Source organism: Equus quagga, chromosome 10 (assembly GCF_021613505.1).
Source record: "Equus quagga isolate Etosha38 chromosome 10, UCLA_HA_Equagga_1.0, whole genome shotgun sequence".
Lineage (NCBI taxonomy): Eukaryota > Metazoa > Chordata > Mammalia > Perissodactyla > Equidae > Equus > Equus quagga.
Window position 1 is genome coordinate 41,290,536 of NC_060276.1, and position 18,277 is coordinate 41,308,812.

At 40.6% G+C, this 18,277-nt stretch overlaps 1 protein-coding gene across 6 annotated transcripts; it reads right to left on the reverse strand.

The window, feature by feature from the left end:
- Positions 1–328: 328 nt before the first annotated feature.
- On the reverse strand, positions 329–7,182 carry ARMCX5 (armadillo repeat containing X-linked 5). 6 transcript variants are annotated; one of them, XM_046673934.1, is made up of 3 exons: positions 6,836–7,100; positions 2,978–4,899; positions 329–992 (listed from the first exon to the last, which is right to left on the reverse strand). In XM_046673934.1, exons 2-3 carry the CDS (start codon positions 4,421–4,423, stop codon positions 984–986), a joined length of 1,455 nt encoding a protein of 484 aa, XP_046529890.1. In that variant the 5' UTR covers positions 4,424–4,899; positions 6,836–7,100; the 3' UTR covers positions 329–983. The 6 variants fall into 6 exon arrangements, with proteins under 6 accessions (XP_046529890.1, XP_046529886.1, XP_046529885.1 ...); XM_046673930.1 differs by lacking the exon at positions 329–992 and adding an exon at positions 7,111–7,182 and having other exon boundaries at positions 2,636–4,899; positions 6,836–6,894; XM_046673929.1 differs by lacking the exon at positions 329–992 and adding an exon at positions 7,111–7,139 and having other exon boundaries at positions 2,636–4,899; positions 6,836–6,977.
- Positions 7,183–18,277: the final 11,095 nt, after the last annotated feature.

Genomic DNA, 18,277 nt, shown 5'->3' on the forward strand with positions numbered 1-18,277 from the left:
GTTACAAAATGGTTACATATGCTAGCTCCTGATTCAGATTGCAAAGGTGTGAATCTCAGCTCTGCTACTAACCAACTCAATGAGCTTGGCCAAGTTATTTAACCAATTAGTATCTCAGCTTTCTCACATGTAAAAAGTGAGAAATAGTGGATAACGGTACCTACTCCATGGGGATGTTTCAGAAATTAAATAGTTAATACAAGTAAAGCACACGGAACAGTATCTGGTACATAGTGAGCACTTAATAAATGTATAAATGTTAATAATTATTATTACCATACATAATAAAAAGTTCAGATTTGAAGTCAGACACTCTCAAAACCCAAGCTTCCTCTTCTATGCTAACTGTCCCTAAACACAAGCTCTAACTTACTAATAAGACTCCAAGGTGTGGTATAAAGACAAATGATAAAACAGAGGAGTAAATAAAAAACTATGGAAATGAAGAAAGAGCTATTAATTCCAACATATGGACAGGGAAGATAAGGGTGTGAGGGAAGACTTCAAAGGGACCTGGCATTTGAGCTGAGCCTAAAAGAATGAATAGTTTTCCTACAGGCGGGAAAAGGATTTCAAAGGCATTGCAGGACGAGTGAACAGCATGAGAAAATGCACAAAAGTAAAGAAGTGCATAAAATAGTCAGGAAACAACAAACAGTCCAGTGTGGCTTGAACATAGGTCACATGGTGGGATACAAGGGGGAAAATGGAAAGGTGCTGAAGGGTACAGAGCCTTGAAAGCCTTGCTAGGGAATTTGGTAATATTTTATAGATGAACTCCCACTGAAAGTTCCTCTTTTAAAATTGAGGGCATGGTAGAGGGTCAGTGGGTGCTAATAGTTCAGCTGTGCTGTAGGAAGATCACTTGCTTTGCTTCACGACAGGAAAGATGAGAAATCCACACTGATTTTTACCCCCAGGCAGCAAGATTTTAAGACAAGTAACATCTGGACGAGCCCTGATACTGCATGGGCTTATCTTGATTACTTTTCCTGAAAAGAGATGAAACAAGAGATGAGTAACAGGGTTTTGACTTCAAGCATACCCCAGGAACAATTTGACAAATGACTCTGTCTCCCATAATTCCTACCCAAGGAGAGACCATCAGCTTCTTGCTTTGACAAAAATACCTACATACTCCACAATCACTCTTTTCTTTAGCTGACAGAAAATTCCATAGTCATCAACTGATTGTGTGCTCCGTAGGGCATTTGAGACACAGAATATTTCCAAAGGGGCTGGTTCAATTGTATTGTGATGATCCCCAACTCTGAAAGCAGTACCCACAGCTGAATGTGAGGCTATGGGAGTTCTGTGGATTACAAAATAAGTCATAAAGAACTTCAAAAGTCATCTAAGTTGTAACTTCATTTTGCAAAAAGTCTACCTGCTTTTTTTTACCCTTAATACACAAGTGTGGCTGGTTGTCCTTCATTTTAACTCCTATATGTATGAAAGATAGGTTCAGACCCAGCCTTAATAGAAATTAAACTAGGGAGAGCTGCTAAAATTAGGGGTACATGACACCTTGTTGGGATTTTTCAGTTTTAGGCCTTCCCCTAAATACATAAAAAGTTAGGAGAGAGGAATTTCAATAGAAAGACCTGTATTTGTATACCGATTCTAATATCCATATTTACCAATTCTGGGCAGTAAAGGAAAGAGGATAATTACAGCAAAGTAGGAAGAGGATAGGAGATGCAGAGGTGACCCAGATCCCAATCTATACTCTGGCATTCTATGGCAGAAACCCATGACCAGAATCTAGCTTTCGTTAAGTATAAACAGGAGCAGCTGAGGTAGTATAGACAACATGGCTTCAGTTCTGTAAAATAAATAGTCAGGATAGTGGGATTAGGGGAATTAATTCCTTCCAAATCACACACTCCTAAAGAACTTTGGTATCCTGTGGCTGTCTCACAGAACTGATCTCTGACCAGAAGGGAACAGCATAAACAAGGGGCTGCCACCAAGGATAGGTGGCACCTATCCTTTAGACACCAAGTCCAAAGCATTGTCCAGCAAACAAAAGCAAGTATGAGAGTAAACGGTCACCAAAGCAGGATACATGAGACTATCCATGACATAGTTTCTGCAGTTGGCTCCCAGAAAGACCATCCTCTGAGGCCCACGTCTATGGGGGAGGGAACCTCAGATGAAGCAGTAAACCATCTACCCTGGATGTTGAGGGCACCGTGGGGCTGGGTCCTTTCAGAATCACACTTCCATGGCTTTGCTTAATAGGGATGAGAACTAGGAATTCTCTTGGAGGTTAAAAAGATTCAAGGTATCCTGATGAGACATCCTATGTGAAAGGCTGAGCACAAGTTCTGGAACTCAGACTGGAATGAAAGCATCTGTGTTCTCTTACTCCTAAGTCTGTGTCCTCACCCCTTTCCCCAGATCTGCCCATATGTCAGCTAGTAGCACAGTCCTGTCTTCTTGTACACAGAGTGATTCTACTCCTTGAACATGTTGAAACTAAAGGAACCATCAATGTGAACTTGTTTGTTTGTACCCTTCTACAGACAGACAGGGCTCTTTATCATCTTTATGTTATTTGTGCTTTATCTCTCTGACTAGATTTCAACTGAAGAACTAGGACAATGTTTTCAACAATTTTAGCATGCAACTTTATTAACATTTAAATGAAGTCTCAAATGAATACACATGTCAATATAAAGGACAAATATAGCTTTCTCAGGACGAATATGTTCATTATCAGGTCATGTTGCAGAAATACTAAAAATACCCCAATTTATATAGCACAATAAATATCAACAAATATTTAAGCTCTCAAGATCATTTGGTATCCATAAAAGTGACTCCTTCAATCAACACAGATAACATGAATATTGAACTTACAGTTACAATATGCATTGGTTTCATATTACAACACCAAAAAATTGTTCCAGCCTTTGTGAGAACATACAGCTATTCAGAGTTTGAGTATTAATCGTATAACTTTATCTCTCACCTCAGGATCACTGTGCTCTGCTAAGTCTTGGAGTTTCCGACCAAACTCTTTTGCTTCCTGGAATATGGAAATAAGCTCAGATTTAGTGAACTCTTCCTTGGTAAATAGCTTCACCTTCTTTTTGAACTGGAAATTTATATTCTCAAATATTTCAATGATGTTAAGAATATTGGCCTTTGACTCATTCTTGTTAAATGGTGCAACCAACGATGACAGTACTTTGGCACTGATCAGTTCTCTTGTATTGGCTTGATTTTTAGACAAGCGCAAAAACACTTTTAAAACATAAAACTTGGTTTTGACACTCCCCTTGTTTAACAAGATGAGGAAATCTGGAATGTAATTGGCAATCAAATGGTGGTCCTCAAATTTCACACTCAGGTGCACTAATAATTTTAGTCCAGCCAGTTGCACAGGGGAGTTCAATGGATAAGAGATTATGTCCTTACAAACTTGACGTATGTATGACTTTTCTGTGTTTGGTTCTTCAGAAGACTCAGAGCTGTCATCCACCATATTTAAAGCTCTAGGGCGTTCTTTAACATTTGGATTATTGACAAAATTTTCAATCATAACAGTAATACCTACATCATGAATTATATCTTGGGTAAATGGATAAGCAGGACTGATGCCCATTATCATCGTAGCTATTTCATGAATGAAAGGATCCTTAGTTAACTTAAGTAGGGCAACGAGTTTATCAAACTCTTTAGGCTCTAAACTAAAGTCACGTGATTTACAGCGGCAGGCTCTTGGATTGGGCCCATATTTTTCCCTATACCTAACCTGTTTTTTTATCTCAGCTAAGGTCTGGAAGTAAGGCCCATTATAGGGTGGGATCTTAGTCAGAGGCCGAATCCCCAGAGGAGTTTCAATCAAAGTCTCAACCAGAGTCCAATTTCCTTCTGGAGGTAAGGATCGCTCCCCTCCCTCTATTGGGACCAGGACACTATACCTGGCTCTTGACCACGCTGCAGCTTTTTGCTTTATAGTAAGTTCGGGTTTGGGTGTGGGCTTGGGCTTTTCCTGGATCTTAGGTAGAGGCTTATAAACTTGAGAAGGGGTCTCTTCCTCAGGCCAGAACCAGGATCCTACACTAGGCTCTTCTCCACTCCAGAACCAGGAGCAGACGTTTTCTTCATCCTCATCACCGGACTTGATTACAACATCAGCTCCGTCCCCAGCCCTGAACTTGAGGCTGGCCTCTCTCCTTCTCTGGGGCCTGGACTCATTATCGGCCTTATCACCAGCTTTGGCAAAGGACCTGATATTGGCTTCACTTCCAACACCAGCCTTAACTTCACACTTGGTCACAGCACTGGACATGGGCGTGAACTTTGACTTGGTTTGGGGAACTATATCAGGTTCTGCCAGGGGTTTTGCCTTAGCCTCAGCCATCACTCTAGTCTTAGTCATAGCTTCCATCTTGCTCACTTCCTTTGTCATAGCCACAGCCTCAGTGTAGGTCACTGTTTGTGTCCTGGCCACTGCTCCATTTCTAGCCTTGGCCTGGGTCACTGGTTGTGTTTTCGGTTCTGCCTCAGCCACTGCCTTGTCCTGGATCTTAGCTTTGGCTCTAGTGTTGGCAGGGCCACTGATTCTAGATTTCAAGCCAGCCCCAGTCCCTCCTCTGCCACTGCCATAGTCTTGGAGCCAGTCATGATCCAAGTTAAAGGCAAGTTATATACCCCAACCCCTGTCTCAGCTTTGACTGAAGGTCTGTGCCAGGTTGATGTTTTCCTACAAAGTCCCGTAGTCACTCAGCTCTCTTTTCAACTATAGGCTCTGCCAATAATATAAACAACGTGCAGAAGAAGCTCACTCAGGGAAGGGAAGAATAGCTGTGGGCCTGAGTGCAGCTCTGTGGAGGGTGGTGGTCTTCAGCCACTCCAAGGCCACCAGATCTGCCACTGAAGTTGGACCTAGGGGTAGAGAAAGAAAATGGGGCTTTGAGTCTCTTCCAATTTTTTTCTCATTTTGATTAGCACAGAGAGGCAAGAGAGTATAGAAATTCAGTGCTAAGTGGGAGAGGTAGACACTTAGCAAATTCTCCCTTCATTTCAGCTCCCTACAACTCCAGGTACTACTAATCTTCTTTCCAGACATAAAATAGGAGTATGGAGAGGGGGAAAGCCGAATGGGAATGAGAGAGACTGAGGAATCCTTCGTCTGGCTCTGTACCCCTGCTGGACCCAAGCATATTTCCACTAACTCATTCTACAGGTCTACTGAGGAAGTCTCCACACTCATTCATACCAACCTGAACTAATCTGGAGTAATTTTCTTCTCCCTTCCTTGCTTCCAATGATGACAAGCCCTATGGCAACCTACAGGCAGATCTATGGACAAATAAACAGGAGGATATGGAAACTGATTTCTTGATAGACAGACCTTGGTCCCTGGTCCCTATATTTGTAGTTTGTCTGGTGTTTCCTTCCTTCTGGTAGCTTTGCCCCATTGCCCTGCTTCAAGGCTGCTCCTCGTCCTCTCTTGCTTAGTTCAGAATTGGACTGGGGTAAAGCATAAGAATAGGAAAAGCAAGTGGCAAGTGAGAAAAGCAGGTGTCACCCTTCTATACCCCTAAAGCTTACAAAGACTCCAAACTAAATCAGGAGGGGATCAAACAGGTGTTAATAAACTGGCAAAAGAGGAGATAGAACTCTCTAGTGTCAATTATCCCTCATCCCTCTACCCTCACACCAAACTTAGACACAGGGCATTTTTCTCTTCTTTACTATTTCCTAGCTTCAATTTGGATTGCCACTTACAAACCTTCACAACACCTGAGAGTTGCACAGACCTAGGGACAGATCTACAGAGAGATTTACAAACACAGAGATAAATAAACAGAGACACAGGAGACAACGGAGACCGAGTTCCTGGTGGAGATCAGCACCTAGGACACCGATCCTTTGTAGACACACGTAGCTTTATGCCAAAATTTTCTACCTTCCCTTCCCCCCAATCTCCAAGTTCCTCTGCTCCATTCCCAAAGTCTGACAATTCCCCTGCAGAGACAACTCAAATATCCCTGCAAAATAGTGGTGGTGTTAGTAAGGATGGAACGCTCAGACAAGCCATGGAAGCTAGCTGGGAAATCACTAGAAAGTATTATTTCCAAATTTCATCTAATTCCTTATGTTTCCTTCCTCTTCCCAAAACCTATCGTTCTCTGCAACACAAGGGGAGTAAGGGAGGACTGTTTGGAAAGCTGGCAAAAAGATCTGAAGTTCCCCCTAGACCCTTACCTGCTCTATTCTTAGCTATTTACCATCTCCAAGCACTGCCCACTCTACAGAAATTAGGCTAACTTCCTTTTTCTTATCCCCTCCCCTTGATGTCCGCTGCCCCCTGCAGATATTTACAGAAACGTGGAGTACCGCAAATTTAGGAACAGACCTACACAAATTAACGCATGATACACACCCAAAAGACCAAATGAAAAGACAGAGGGAGAGACTTGGTTATTAACGGTCAGACTAGTAACCTGGACGAGACCCTTTTCTAATCCACAGCCTTGACTATCAAACGCTTACAACCTGCCTCTCAGAGCTCTCCAGACAACTATTCTCCCGGAAAGAAGCAGCCCCTCCTCCTATTATATAATCCGCCATTTCTCCGCTAGAAGCCGCTACTATACTCCTTTCCCTTCCCAAACACGGTCGGAGGTGGGGCGAGTGTCTGGAAATCAAGCTGGCGAAAGGCAGATCATTTTAAATTCATCGTTGTATGCCACTCAAATCACCCCCGTCCCTCTCTCCCTCTCACCGTCCGCGCCCCATGACCAGGTCCTCTATCCCACGTTCATCTCTGATACCCATATCCACACTCCCAAGCAATGCCCGCCTTCTCACTGACCTGCTCTGCTTGGATCAGAGGCAGTTTTCTCATTTCCTTGCCTCAAGGGGTGCCGTGCCCTACAGAAAACGGGACGGACAGTCAGATGGGCAGAAGGACACGAGACAATGGCGGCGACTGTGTTTAGGGATTGGCCCGGCACCTGAGATTTAGGACGAGATACCCGCTTTATCAGTTTAAGGGCCGTAACTGGCAAACGATTGTCACTTTTTGATATTCCCTTCTTTACGTTCCCAGGGCTCCTTAGGGACCTGCTCCTGGTGACTAACAGCTACCTTTTGCTCCGCAGACTCTGCCTTGCCACGTCCCCAGTACCAAAATCGACAGCGGGAGGAGCTAGAGTGTGGTTTAAGGGGATCCGGCCTCCTGGAAGCGGAGTGATACCGCGCTTCGCATAGCACCGCTTTTCCCTCCGTCGCTGAACTCCGCCCCGCCCACCCTGGCTGTTTCTAGTATACTGAATGGGCAGGGGCGGGATCTGGATATAGAGGAAGCAGGGCTGGACCGAGAGAAGCAGACTAATAACAAAGGTATTAGTTCCCCTCTTTTAGGAGCTCCCCCCACCAAGCCTACAGGATTTTTCCCCCTGACGTGTTTACGAGCTTCGGGCGGTGGCGGCAGTGAATCGGCTTCTGTCTGACTAGGCGGACGGATACCAAAGCGTTTCGCTTACACACTCCCGTCTCCAAAGCCTTAGGCCCAGCGTAATGGGCGGGTTGGAGGAAGGCGCCCAGGTAAGAAGGTCAGGAAAGAGGCACAAGACTGAGAGAGGAGGATAAATTTTAATCTATCCCCAAAATTATGTGTCCTCTCTCTGAGAGAAGCCCCTCCAAGCCGCCTTCCAAGCACTTAGTTTTCTACACGAAATGGGCAGTGTTGGCGCGGGGCGTCTGGAAAGCGGCTCTAATCTGACTTGTTGGTCAATATTAAACACCGTGGTGTTTTCTTGTTCCTCTCCTCAAAGTGTCTTGTCCTTATTGCCTACCATATTTGTTGCACTGAAATAATCGAAGGTAATGTGGGATAAGGAAATAGGGAAAGCAGAGATGGATGGAGAGACGCATGTTAATACCAAACTACCCCTGTGTGTACGTGACCCTTTCTTAGGCCCTGCTTCCCCTGCTGATGCCCACGATATTTTCCTCACCTAAATATGCAGAGGCCTGAGCGTAGACATGAGGAAAAATCTCCGTGCTCATGGGAGAGGATTAGTACTCAAATATCTTTGTACCCGTGAATCACCTCCCGCTCTGTCTCCACTACCCCCTAAAATGGAGGATGAAGAGGAACAGCGTTAGGAAAGCATCACTAAAGTGAGAACGGATTAAACGCCAAACTATCCTGTTGCGAGCCCCTTCCAGGCATGACCTACCATATTTTCTGCACGAAAAGTCAGGTGGGTAGAGGAGGTGTCAGGAAAGCAGGCAGGGAGAGGAAAGGTGATTTAAAGCCAGACCGCCCCCCGAGGTTCGGCGGGGGATGCCCTCCCAAGTTATTCTTTCATTGCTTCTGGAGAGAGGTGGAAGGGGGTCCCTTGGAGGCCTCACCATTGCCCACTTCCAGAAGAAGGCAGACCCTGACCCTTAACCCGAACGAACAAACTGCTGGTCTGCGCCCACAGTCACTCATTCTTTCTGCCACACTGCTTTCTTTCTCATTCGAAATGGTAACACACTGGACCATTTCACGGTCCCCACAGTTGCCCAAGAAAGAGGCCTTTCCCTGACAGGACCCGCACCGGGTCATACAAGCTTCTTTCTCTGTTGCCCCACAGCCACGTGTCAGGCACCAGATAGGGCTTCTCCTGGCTCCTCATCCGCTGTTCTCTCTAAGGAAAAGGAGCACTATCCCTACACTTCTCAAGGCAGATCCTGGCTGCTCTCCTTACTCCTTTTCTCTCACCATTAAATTTTACCTAACGAATTCTCTTTCTCCCTGAATATATAAAATCTTTTGACTTTCCACTTGAAGTAGTGGCAGGAGGGAGTTTGAATTAGACTGTAAATTCCATGAAGGAAGGGCTCTTTTCTCAATCTTGTTCACCACTGTGTCCTCAGTGCCACACATAGAAGACAAAGTGGTCTGTGAGTAGCTGAAAGAAGTGAGGGGCCATTGAATCATGAGAATTCTATGATCCATTCTGTTGGTTGCAGATCAATGTCTACCTATAGGTGTGTCTTTGTCTTTGATGTCTGTAACCCCAGGGCTTAGCCCAGAGTCTTCCACACAGGAGATGCTCTCTATATAATTTTTCCATAGAGAAAGGAAGCAAGGATTTTTAAAAATATGTTTTGGCAAGAAACCTAGGGTATCTTAATATCTCCTATTGTAAAGAACATTTTGGGAGCTATTTGTAATTTGGATTTGATATTAATGATTTGGGTTTTTTTTCCTGTCTTCTATTTATGCTTAAAACTATACCTTACTAAGCTCCTTAATACGTAGCAAACTCGTATGAATTCATGAAGAAAAGACCAATGACTAACAATCCAGTACAAAAATAGACAACTATATGAACAGATTATTCACAAAAAAGACAAATCACTGTTTCTTAAATATATGAGAAAATGTTTCATCTCACTGATAATAGAGTATAAATTATAATTACAATGATATATTGTTTTTCATCTATCATATTGGCAAAGAACAAAAAGTTTGAAAACAAATTGTATTGGAGAAGGGATGGGAAAACTGGCGTTCTTATACATTATTAGTGGGAGCATAAATTGTTACACCCTCTGTGAAGGTTATTTGGCAATATTTATCAAAATGCAAATGCACATAGCCATTAACCAGCAATTGTACTTTAATAATCTATACTAAAGTAATATTTGTACATTGAAAAATGCTGTGTGTACGAGGATACTCATTGTTTTTAATAGTAGAAGATTGGAAAGATTCTAAGTAATCATCAGTAGGAGCAGATTAAATAAATTATGGTGTATCTCCATGCAATATGCAGCTGTTACAAAGAGCAGCTCTATCTATAGATACTGATATAGAACGATCTCCAAAACACATTTTTAAGTGAAGAAAGCAAAGTGCAGAACAATGTTTAGTGAGCTATCATTTGCTTAATAATAATTTATTACATATATGTATATATCAATATCTTTGTTAGCATCAATAGATAACTGGTAATAAGCCTTGCCTTTTTGGGAGGGTAACCTATTGCCAGACAGTCAAAGACGAGAAGGAGACTTAGAGACTTACTTGTATGAACTTTTGTACTTTTTGAGTTTTGAACCTCATGTTTGTATTAACTATTCAAAAATAAATTTTAATTTAGATAAAATAAGCCTTAGAATCAGAGGATATTTAAAACATTTACACTGGGGCTGGCCCGGTGGCGCAGCAGTTAAGTTCACACGTTCCGCTTCGGTGGCCTGGGGTCTGCCGGTATGGATCCCGGTGTGGACATGGCACCTCTTGGCAAGCCATGCTGTGGTAGGCATCCCACATATAAAGCAGAGGAAGATGGGCACAGATGTTAGCTCATGGCCAGTCTTCCTCGAAACAAAACAAAACAAAACCAAAAAACGTTTACACCACATGTTCTTCAAAATGCTCCAACTCCTCAGGGCTAAACACCTGGACTCTGAGCTGGGCCACCATGGTAGTAAAAGTCAGAGAGAGAGGCCCTTTTATTGGTTTAGGAGTGTTTATAATTCTGAAATGGCATTAATGAGGGTAGATAGCTTACCCTCCAGATTTGAAGGACAAGCTTTCAAGAGTTCCTTAACTACACGTTTCTCCTTTGTGATTCACAGTCTAGTTTACTAGGTAAGTCCACAATAAATGCTGTACTAGTACTACTACTGCCATTAAAGATAATCCATTCAGGAGACTGCATTTGAATCCATACAGAAGTGTGATGTGAAACAGCACTATTGATACTCATAAAACACCCAAAGAGTAGAAAGGGTAGCCATTGTTGGGGGCTGGCCTGGTGGCGTAGTGGTTAAGTTCACACACTCCACTTTGGCGGCCCAGGGTTTGCGGGTTCAGATCCTGCGCACAGACCTATGCACAGCTCTTCAAGTCATGCTGTGGTGGCATCACACATAGAATAACTAGAAGGACTTACAACTGGGATATACACCTATGTGCTGGGGCTTTGGGGAGAAAAAAAAGAAGCTTGGCAACAGATGTTAGCTCAGGGCCAATCTTCCTCACCAAAAAAAAAAAAAAAAAAGAAAGAAAGAATGAGTAGCCATTGAAAATAAAGATTATGGGAGACATGCTTTCTATTTCTTAGGCATCTTTATTGTTTTGGGAGAGGGCCCGGATTTTGGCCTTTCCATTGGAGGAAGCAGAACAGTGAGATAGTCTCGTGATCATGCTCTTAACTGAATTCATATGGTGCTTTAAAAATGTCCCTTGTTCTGAAAATGGTTCGGCTTCTTTTCTATTGCAATTTCTTCCATTGAAATTGCTGGGAATGTCTATTTTCCCCATCCTTTAACTTATTTTTATTACCTAAGTTATATATATTCACAGTAGAACACACACACACATCTTCACAAAATATATATATATTTTTCACAAAATGTATAGTTTCACAAAAAAAGCTTCACAAAAATATTTCATTATACTTATTTCATTGTAATCAGTTATCTTTCCAGCATACAGCATGCTTTTATTTCTCCCATTTTAAAGACGTACTCTCTTGACATCTCTTCCCCTAAAAGCTTCTGCCCCTGCCATTTCTTGCTTCAATGATTTTTCTATTTGTTTATTTATAGTATTTTGCATTTTCTTTTTTAAAATAAATGTTTGGGAAGATTTTAGTGACATAGGGGAAATTCCCATGAAGTGATGCCAAGTGAAAAAATATATTCTCTAAAACAGTTTTATCCAGACTATAAGTTATATAAGGAAAGAGTTTGTGCAAAGAAAAGCAAAAATTAGTAATAGTGATTATGCTTATGATTTGGATTACGTGAGGTTTTTCCCTTATGGTTTTATACTCTTCTGTATTTTCCACATTTCTATAGCAAGTGTATTATATTCATGAAGAATTCAGAATGATTTTTTAAAGGACCCCACTGTGGATTTTTAAAATTATTTTATTGAGGTCATAATAGTTTATAACATTGTGAAAATTCAGTTGTACATTATTATTTGTCAGTCACCATATAAATGTGACCCTTTACCCCTTATGCTCACCCCCCAACCTGCTTCCCATCTGGCAACCACTAATCTGTTCTCCTTGTCGGGGTGTTTGTTTATATTCCACGTATGAGTAAAATCAGGTGGTGTTTGCCTTTCTCTGTCTGGCTTCTTTTGCATAACATCATACCCTCCAGGTCCATCCATGTTGTTGCAAGTGGGATGATTTTGTCTTTTTTATGGCTGAGTAGTATTCCATTGTGTATATATACCACATCTTCTTTATCCATTCATCGGTAGAAGGGCACTTAGGTTGCTTCCACATCTTAGCTATTGTGAATAATGCTGCAATGAACATAGGGGTGCATAAGTCTCTGAATTGTTGATTTCAAGTTCTTTGGATAAATATCCAGTAGGGGGATAGGTGGGTCATGTGGTATTTCTATTTTTACTTTTTTGATAAAACTCCATAGTGTTTTCCATAGTGGCTGCACCAGTTTGCATTCCCACCAGTAGTGTACGAGGGTTCCCTTTTCCCCACATCATCTCCAACATTTGTTGTTTTTTCTCTTGGTAATTATAGCCATTCTAAAAGGTGTAAGGTGATATCTTCGTGTAGTTTTGATTTGCATTTCCCTAATAATTAGTGATGTTGAACATTGTTTCATGTGTCTGTTGGTCATCTGTGTATCTTCTTTGGAAAAATGTCTGTTCATATCCTTTGCCCATATTTTGATCGGGTTGTTTGTTTTTTCGTTGTTGTTGTTGTTGAGTTGTATGAGTTCTTTATTTTGGAGTTGAATCCCTTGTCAGGTAAATGATTTGCAAATATTTTGTCTCAGTTGGTGGGTTGTCTTTTCGTTTTGTTCATGGATTCCTTTGCTTTGCAGAAACTTTTTAGTCTGATGTAATCCCATTTGTTAACTTTTTCTTTTGTTTCCCTTGCCCAAGGACATGGTATTTGAAAAGATGTTGCTAATACCAATGTCAAAGAGTGTACTGCCTATATTTTCTTCTAAGAGTTTTATGGTTTCAGGTCTTACGTTCAAATCTTTAATCCATTTTGAGTTAGTTATTGTGTATGGTGAAAGATAATGGTCTATTTTCATTTTTTTGCCATGGCTGTCCACTTTTCCCAACACCGTTTATTGAAGAGACTCTCCTTTCTCCATTGTATGTTCTTGGCTCCTTTTTTGAAGATTAGCTGTCCATAGATGTGTGGTTTTATTTCTGGACTTTCAGTTCTGTTCCATTGATATGTTTGTCTGTTTTTGTGTAGTACCATGCTGTTTTGATTACTATAGCTTTGTAATGTGTTTTGAAGTCAGGGATTGCAATTCCTCCAGTTTTGTTCTTTTTTCTCAGGATTGCTTTGGCTATTCAGGGTCTTTTGTTGTTCCATGTAAATTTTTGGATTCTTTGTTCTATTTCTGTGAAGAATGTCATTGGTATTCTGATTGGGATTGCATTGAATCTGTACATTACTTTAGGTAGTATGGACATTTTAACTATGTTTATTCTTCTGACCCATGAACATGGTATACCTTTCCATTTCTTTATGTCTTCTTCAATTTCTTTCAATAATGTCATAGTTTTCAGTGTACAAGTCTTTCACTTCTTTGGTGAATTTTATTCTTAGATATTTTATTCTTTTTGTTGTGATTGTAAATTTGATTGTATACTTGATTTCTCTTTCTGCTATTTCATTGTTAGTGTTTAGAAATGCAACTGATTTATAAAAATTCATTTTGTACCCTGCAACTTTCTTGTAGTTGTTGATTATTTCTAATACTTTTCTGGTGGTTTCTTTAGGGTTTTCTATATAGAGAATCATGTCATCTGCAAATAGCAAAAGTTTCACTTCTTCCTTTCCCATTTGGATTCCTTTTATTTCTTTTTTTTTGCCTAATTGCTTTGGTCAAAACCTCCAGTACTGTTTTGAATAGGAGTGGCTAGAGTGGGCACCCTTGCCTTACTCCCATTCTCAGAGGGATGGCTTTCAGTTTTTCACCATTAAGAATGATGTTGGCTGTGGGTTTGTCATATATGGCCTGTATTATGTTGAGGTACTTTCCTTCTATACTCATTTTATTGAGAGATTTTATCATAAATGGATGTTGGATCTTGTCAAATGCTTTCTCTGCTTCTATTGAAATGATGGTGTGGTTTTTATTCCTCATTTTGTTAATGTGGTGTATCACCTTGATTGATTTGCAGATGTTGAACCATTCCTTCATTCCTGGTATAAATCACAGTTGATCATGCTGTATGGTCCTTTTAATATATTTCTGTATTCAGTTTGCCAATAATTTGTTGAGGATTTTTGCATCTATGTTCATCAGCAATATTGGCCTGTAATTTTCTTTATTTGTGTTGTCCTTGTCTGGCTTTGGGATCAGGATGATGTTGGCCTGGTAGAATGACTTAGGAAGTGTTCCCTCTTCTTCAATTTTTTGGAATAATTTGAGAAGGATAGGTACTAAATATTTTTTGAATGTTTGGTAGAATTCTCAAGAGAAGCCATCTGGTCCTGGACTTTTATTTTTTGAGAGGTTTTTGGTTACTGTTTCAATCTCTTGTGATTTGTCTATTCAGGTTCTCTATTTCTTCTTGATTCAATTTTGGGAGGTTGTATGAGTCTAAGAATTTATCCATCTCTTCTAGATTGTCCATTTTCTTGGCATATAGTTTTTCATAGTATTCTCTTATAATAATTTGTATTTCTGTGATATCCATTGTAATTTCTCCTATTTCTTTCCTATTTTTATTTATTTGAATCTTCTCTCTTTTTCTTTTAGTGAGTCTGGCTAAGGGTTTGTCAATTTTATTTATCTTTTCAAAGACCCAGCTCTTAGTTTCATTGATCCTTTCTACTGTTTTTTTCGGATTCTATGTCATTTACTTCTGTTCTAATTTTTATTATTTCCTTCCTTCTGCTGACTTTGGTCTTTGTTTGTCCTTCTTTTTGTAGTTCCGTTAGGTGTAGTTTAGGATTACTTATTTGATATTTTTCTTGTTTGTTCTGGTGGACCTGTGTTGGTAGGAATTTCCCTCTTTGGACCCATTTTGCTGCATTGCATATGAGTTGGTATGGTGTATTTTCATTCATCTCCAGATATTTTTTGATTTCTCCTTTAATTTCTTCACTGATACATTGGTTGTTCAGTAGCATGTTGTGTATTCTCCACATATTTGTCACTTTCCCAGCTTACATCTTGTAGTTGATTTCCGGTTTCATAGCATTTTGATTGGAAAAGATACTTGATAGGATTTCAATCTTCTTAAATTTATTGAGGCTTGCCTTGCTTCCCAACATATGGTCTATCTTTCAGAATGTTCCATGTGCACTTGAGAAGAATGTGTATTCTGTCGTTTTTGGATGGAGTGTTCTATATATTTCTATTAAGTCCATCTCGTCTAGCTTTTTGTTTAATTTCACTATTTCCTTGTTGTCTTTCTGTATGGATGATCTATCCATTTATGTAACTGGGGTGTTGAGGTCCCCTACTCTTATTGTGCTGCTTTAAATTTCTCCTTTAGGTCTGTTTATATTTGCTTTGTGTGCTTTGTTGCTCCTGCGTTAAGTGCATATATATTTATAAGTGTTATGTCCTCTTGGTGGAGTGTCCCTGTTATCATTATATACTGCCCCCCTTTGTCTCTCATCTCCTTTTTTATCTTGAAGTCTACTTTGTCTGATATAAGTATGGCAATACCTGCTTCCTTTTGTTTGCCATTAGCTTGTAGTATCATCTTCCATCACTTCAGTCTGAGCTTGTGTTTGTCTTTAGAGCTGAGATGTGTTTCCTGGAGTCAGCATATGGTTGGGTCTTGTTTTTTTTTAATCCATCCAGCCACTCTGAGTCTTTTGTTTGGACAATTCAATCCATTTACATTTAGAGTGATTATTAATATACGAGGGCTTAATACTGCCATTTTTGTCACTTGTTTTCGGCTTGTTCTGTATTTCCCTTGTTTCTTGTCCCATGTATTTCTGACTGCCAATTCAGTTTGGTGATTCTCTATGATGGTTTTCTCAGTTTTCTCTTTACTTATCATTTGTGTCTCTGTTCTGATTTTTTGTTTTATGTTATTATGAGATTTGTATAAAAGATATTATGCATGAGACAGTCCATTTTCTGATAGCCTCTTATTTCCTTAGTATAAGCAGGTTCCACCCCTTTCCTCTTCCCTAAGTTATTGTTATCACAACTCATTCATTTTGTGTTGTGAGGTTGTGATTAAAGTGAAGTGGTTATAGTTATTTTTGATGCATTCCTTCCCTTTATCTTTAATGTTATAATTGTTTGCTAACTTGTTCTGATAGAGAGCTGCAATTTTCTTATTTTGTATCTATTTATCTCCTTGAGCAAAGCTTTGTAAACTCTGTCTTTTTTTTCCAGGTATGAGGGCCTTCTAGATAATTTCTTGTGTGTGGGGAGGTCTTGTGGTGATGAACTCCTCAGGTTTTGTTTGTTTGGGAATGTTTTTATTTCTCCATTGTATCTGATGGATATTTTTGAAGGATAGAGTATTCTTGGTTGAAAGTTTTTGTCTTTTGGAATTTTGAATATATCATTCCTAGCCTGTAAGGTTTCTGCTGAGAAATCTGTTGACAGGCTGATGGGGGTTCCTTTGTAGTTTATTTTCTTCTGCCTTGCTGCCCCAAATATTTTTTCTCTGTCATTAACTTTTGCCAGTTTTACTAAAATGTGCCTAGGAGGTCTCTTTACATTGATGTAATTAGGAGTTCTATTAGTTAATTTACATGTAATTCCAGCTCTTTCCCCAGGTTTAGGAAGTTCTGAGCTATTATTTCTTTGAACAAACTCGCTGCTCCTTTCTCCCTCTAGAATACCTGTAACCCTTGTGCTGCATTTCCTGCTTGAGTTGGATATTTCTCAGAGAATTTCTTCATTTCTTTTTAGTCTTCCTTCTCTCTCTTCCTCCATCTGAGGCATGTCTACATTTCTGTCCTCTAAATTACTAATTACGTCCTCCATAATATCAGCCCTGCTTTTTAAGGATTCCAGATTTTTCTTTACCTCATTCATTGTGTCCTTCATCTCTAACATTTCTGATTTTTTTAAATTTTTTTATTAAAGATTTTATTTTTTCCTTTTTCTCCCCAAAGCCCCCCGGTACATAGTTGTATATTCTTCGTTGTGGGTCCTTCTAGTTGTGGCATGTGGGACGCCGCCCCAGCGTGGCTTGATGAGCAGTGCCATGTCCATGCCCAGGATTCGAACCAACGAAACACTGGGCCGCTTGCAGCGGAGCGCGCGAACTTAACCACTCGGCCATGGGGCCAGCCCCTCTGATTTTTTTTATATATAGTTTTAATCTCTTTTGTGGAGAATTCTCTCTGTTCATTAATTTTATTCCTGAGTTCATTGAAGTGTCTCTCTGAGTTTTATTGTAACTTGTTGAGTTTCTTTATGATGTCTATTTTGAATTCTCTATCATTTAGATTGTAAATTTTTGTGACTTCAGGATTGGTTTCTGGGTACTTTTCATTTCCTTTTGGTCTTGAATGTTAATATAATTCTCCAGGCTGTTTGATGCAGTTGACTTTTGCCATCACATAGCGGTAGTTTCTGGTCACAGATTCTACCTGCCACCCCTAGGGGAGGGGCAGGAGCTGTGTTTTCTGAGCCTGCTGTGACCCCTGGCTGTTGTGCCCGTCCATTGGAAGCTGTGCTGATAGGCTCCATCTGCATTTGCCTGCTGGCCACTGCTGCTTTACACACATAGGTGCAGGATGGGGGGCACCTTCTTTCCTACGTGCGCTCCCACTCTGCAGTCACTGTCTGTTCACCTGTGCTGCTCATCTTGCTGGGGACACCCCCATGGTTGCTTAGCCACCTCAGTGTGGAGCATTCCTGTGGGCTGGGAGGCAACTCCAAGAGTGAAAGTGTTCCTGCGGAGGGCTACCTTTTCCCCCTTCTCTCAGAGTCACACTCTGGCTGCTGCTGAAGGTCCTGCACCCTAGATCACCACCACTAGGGAGGGAGATGAGATCCGCTTACCTCCTTCCACTGCCTCCCGGGGAGTCCAGCACCCCCACCTTCACACGTATGGCTGTGTGGATCTCTCTGACATCTATTGTGTTGTGTGAATGTCCTCTGTTGGTTTATGAATGTCCTTTATGTTGTATCTTAGGAGAAAGAGACTAAGGGAATTGCCCATTCTGCCATGATGCTGACATCACTCCCCCTACTGTGGATTTTTAAAAATTATGGAAAGATACAGATAGTGTAAAATTTACCATTTTAAAATGTAAAATTTGGTGGCAATAAGTACATCCACAGTGTTGTATAACCATCATCA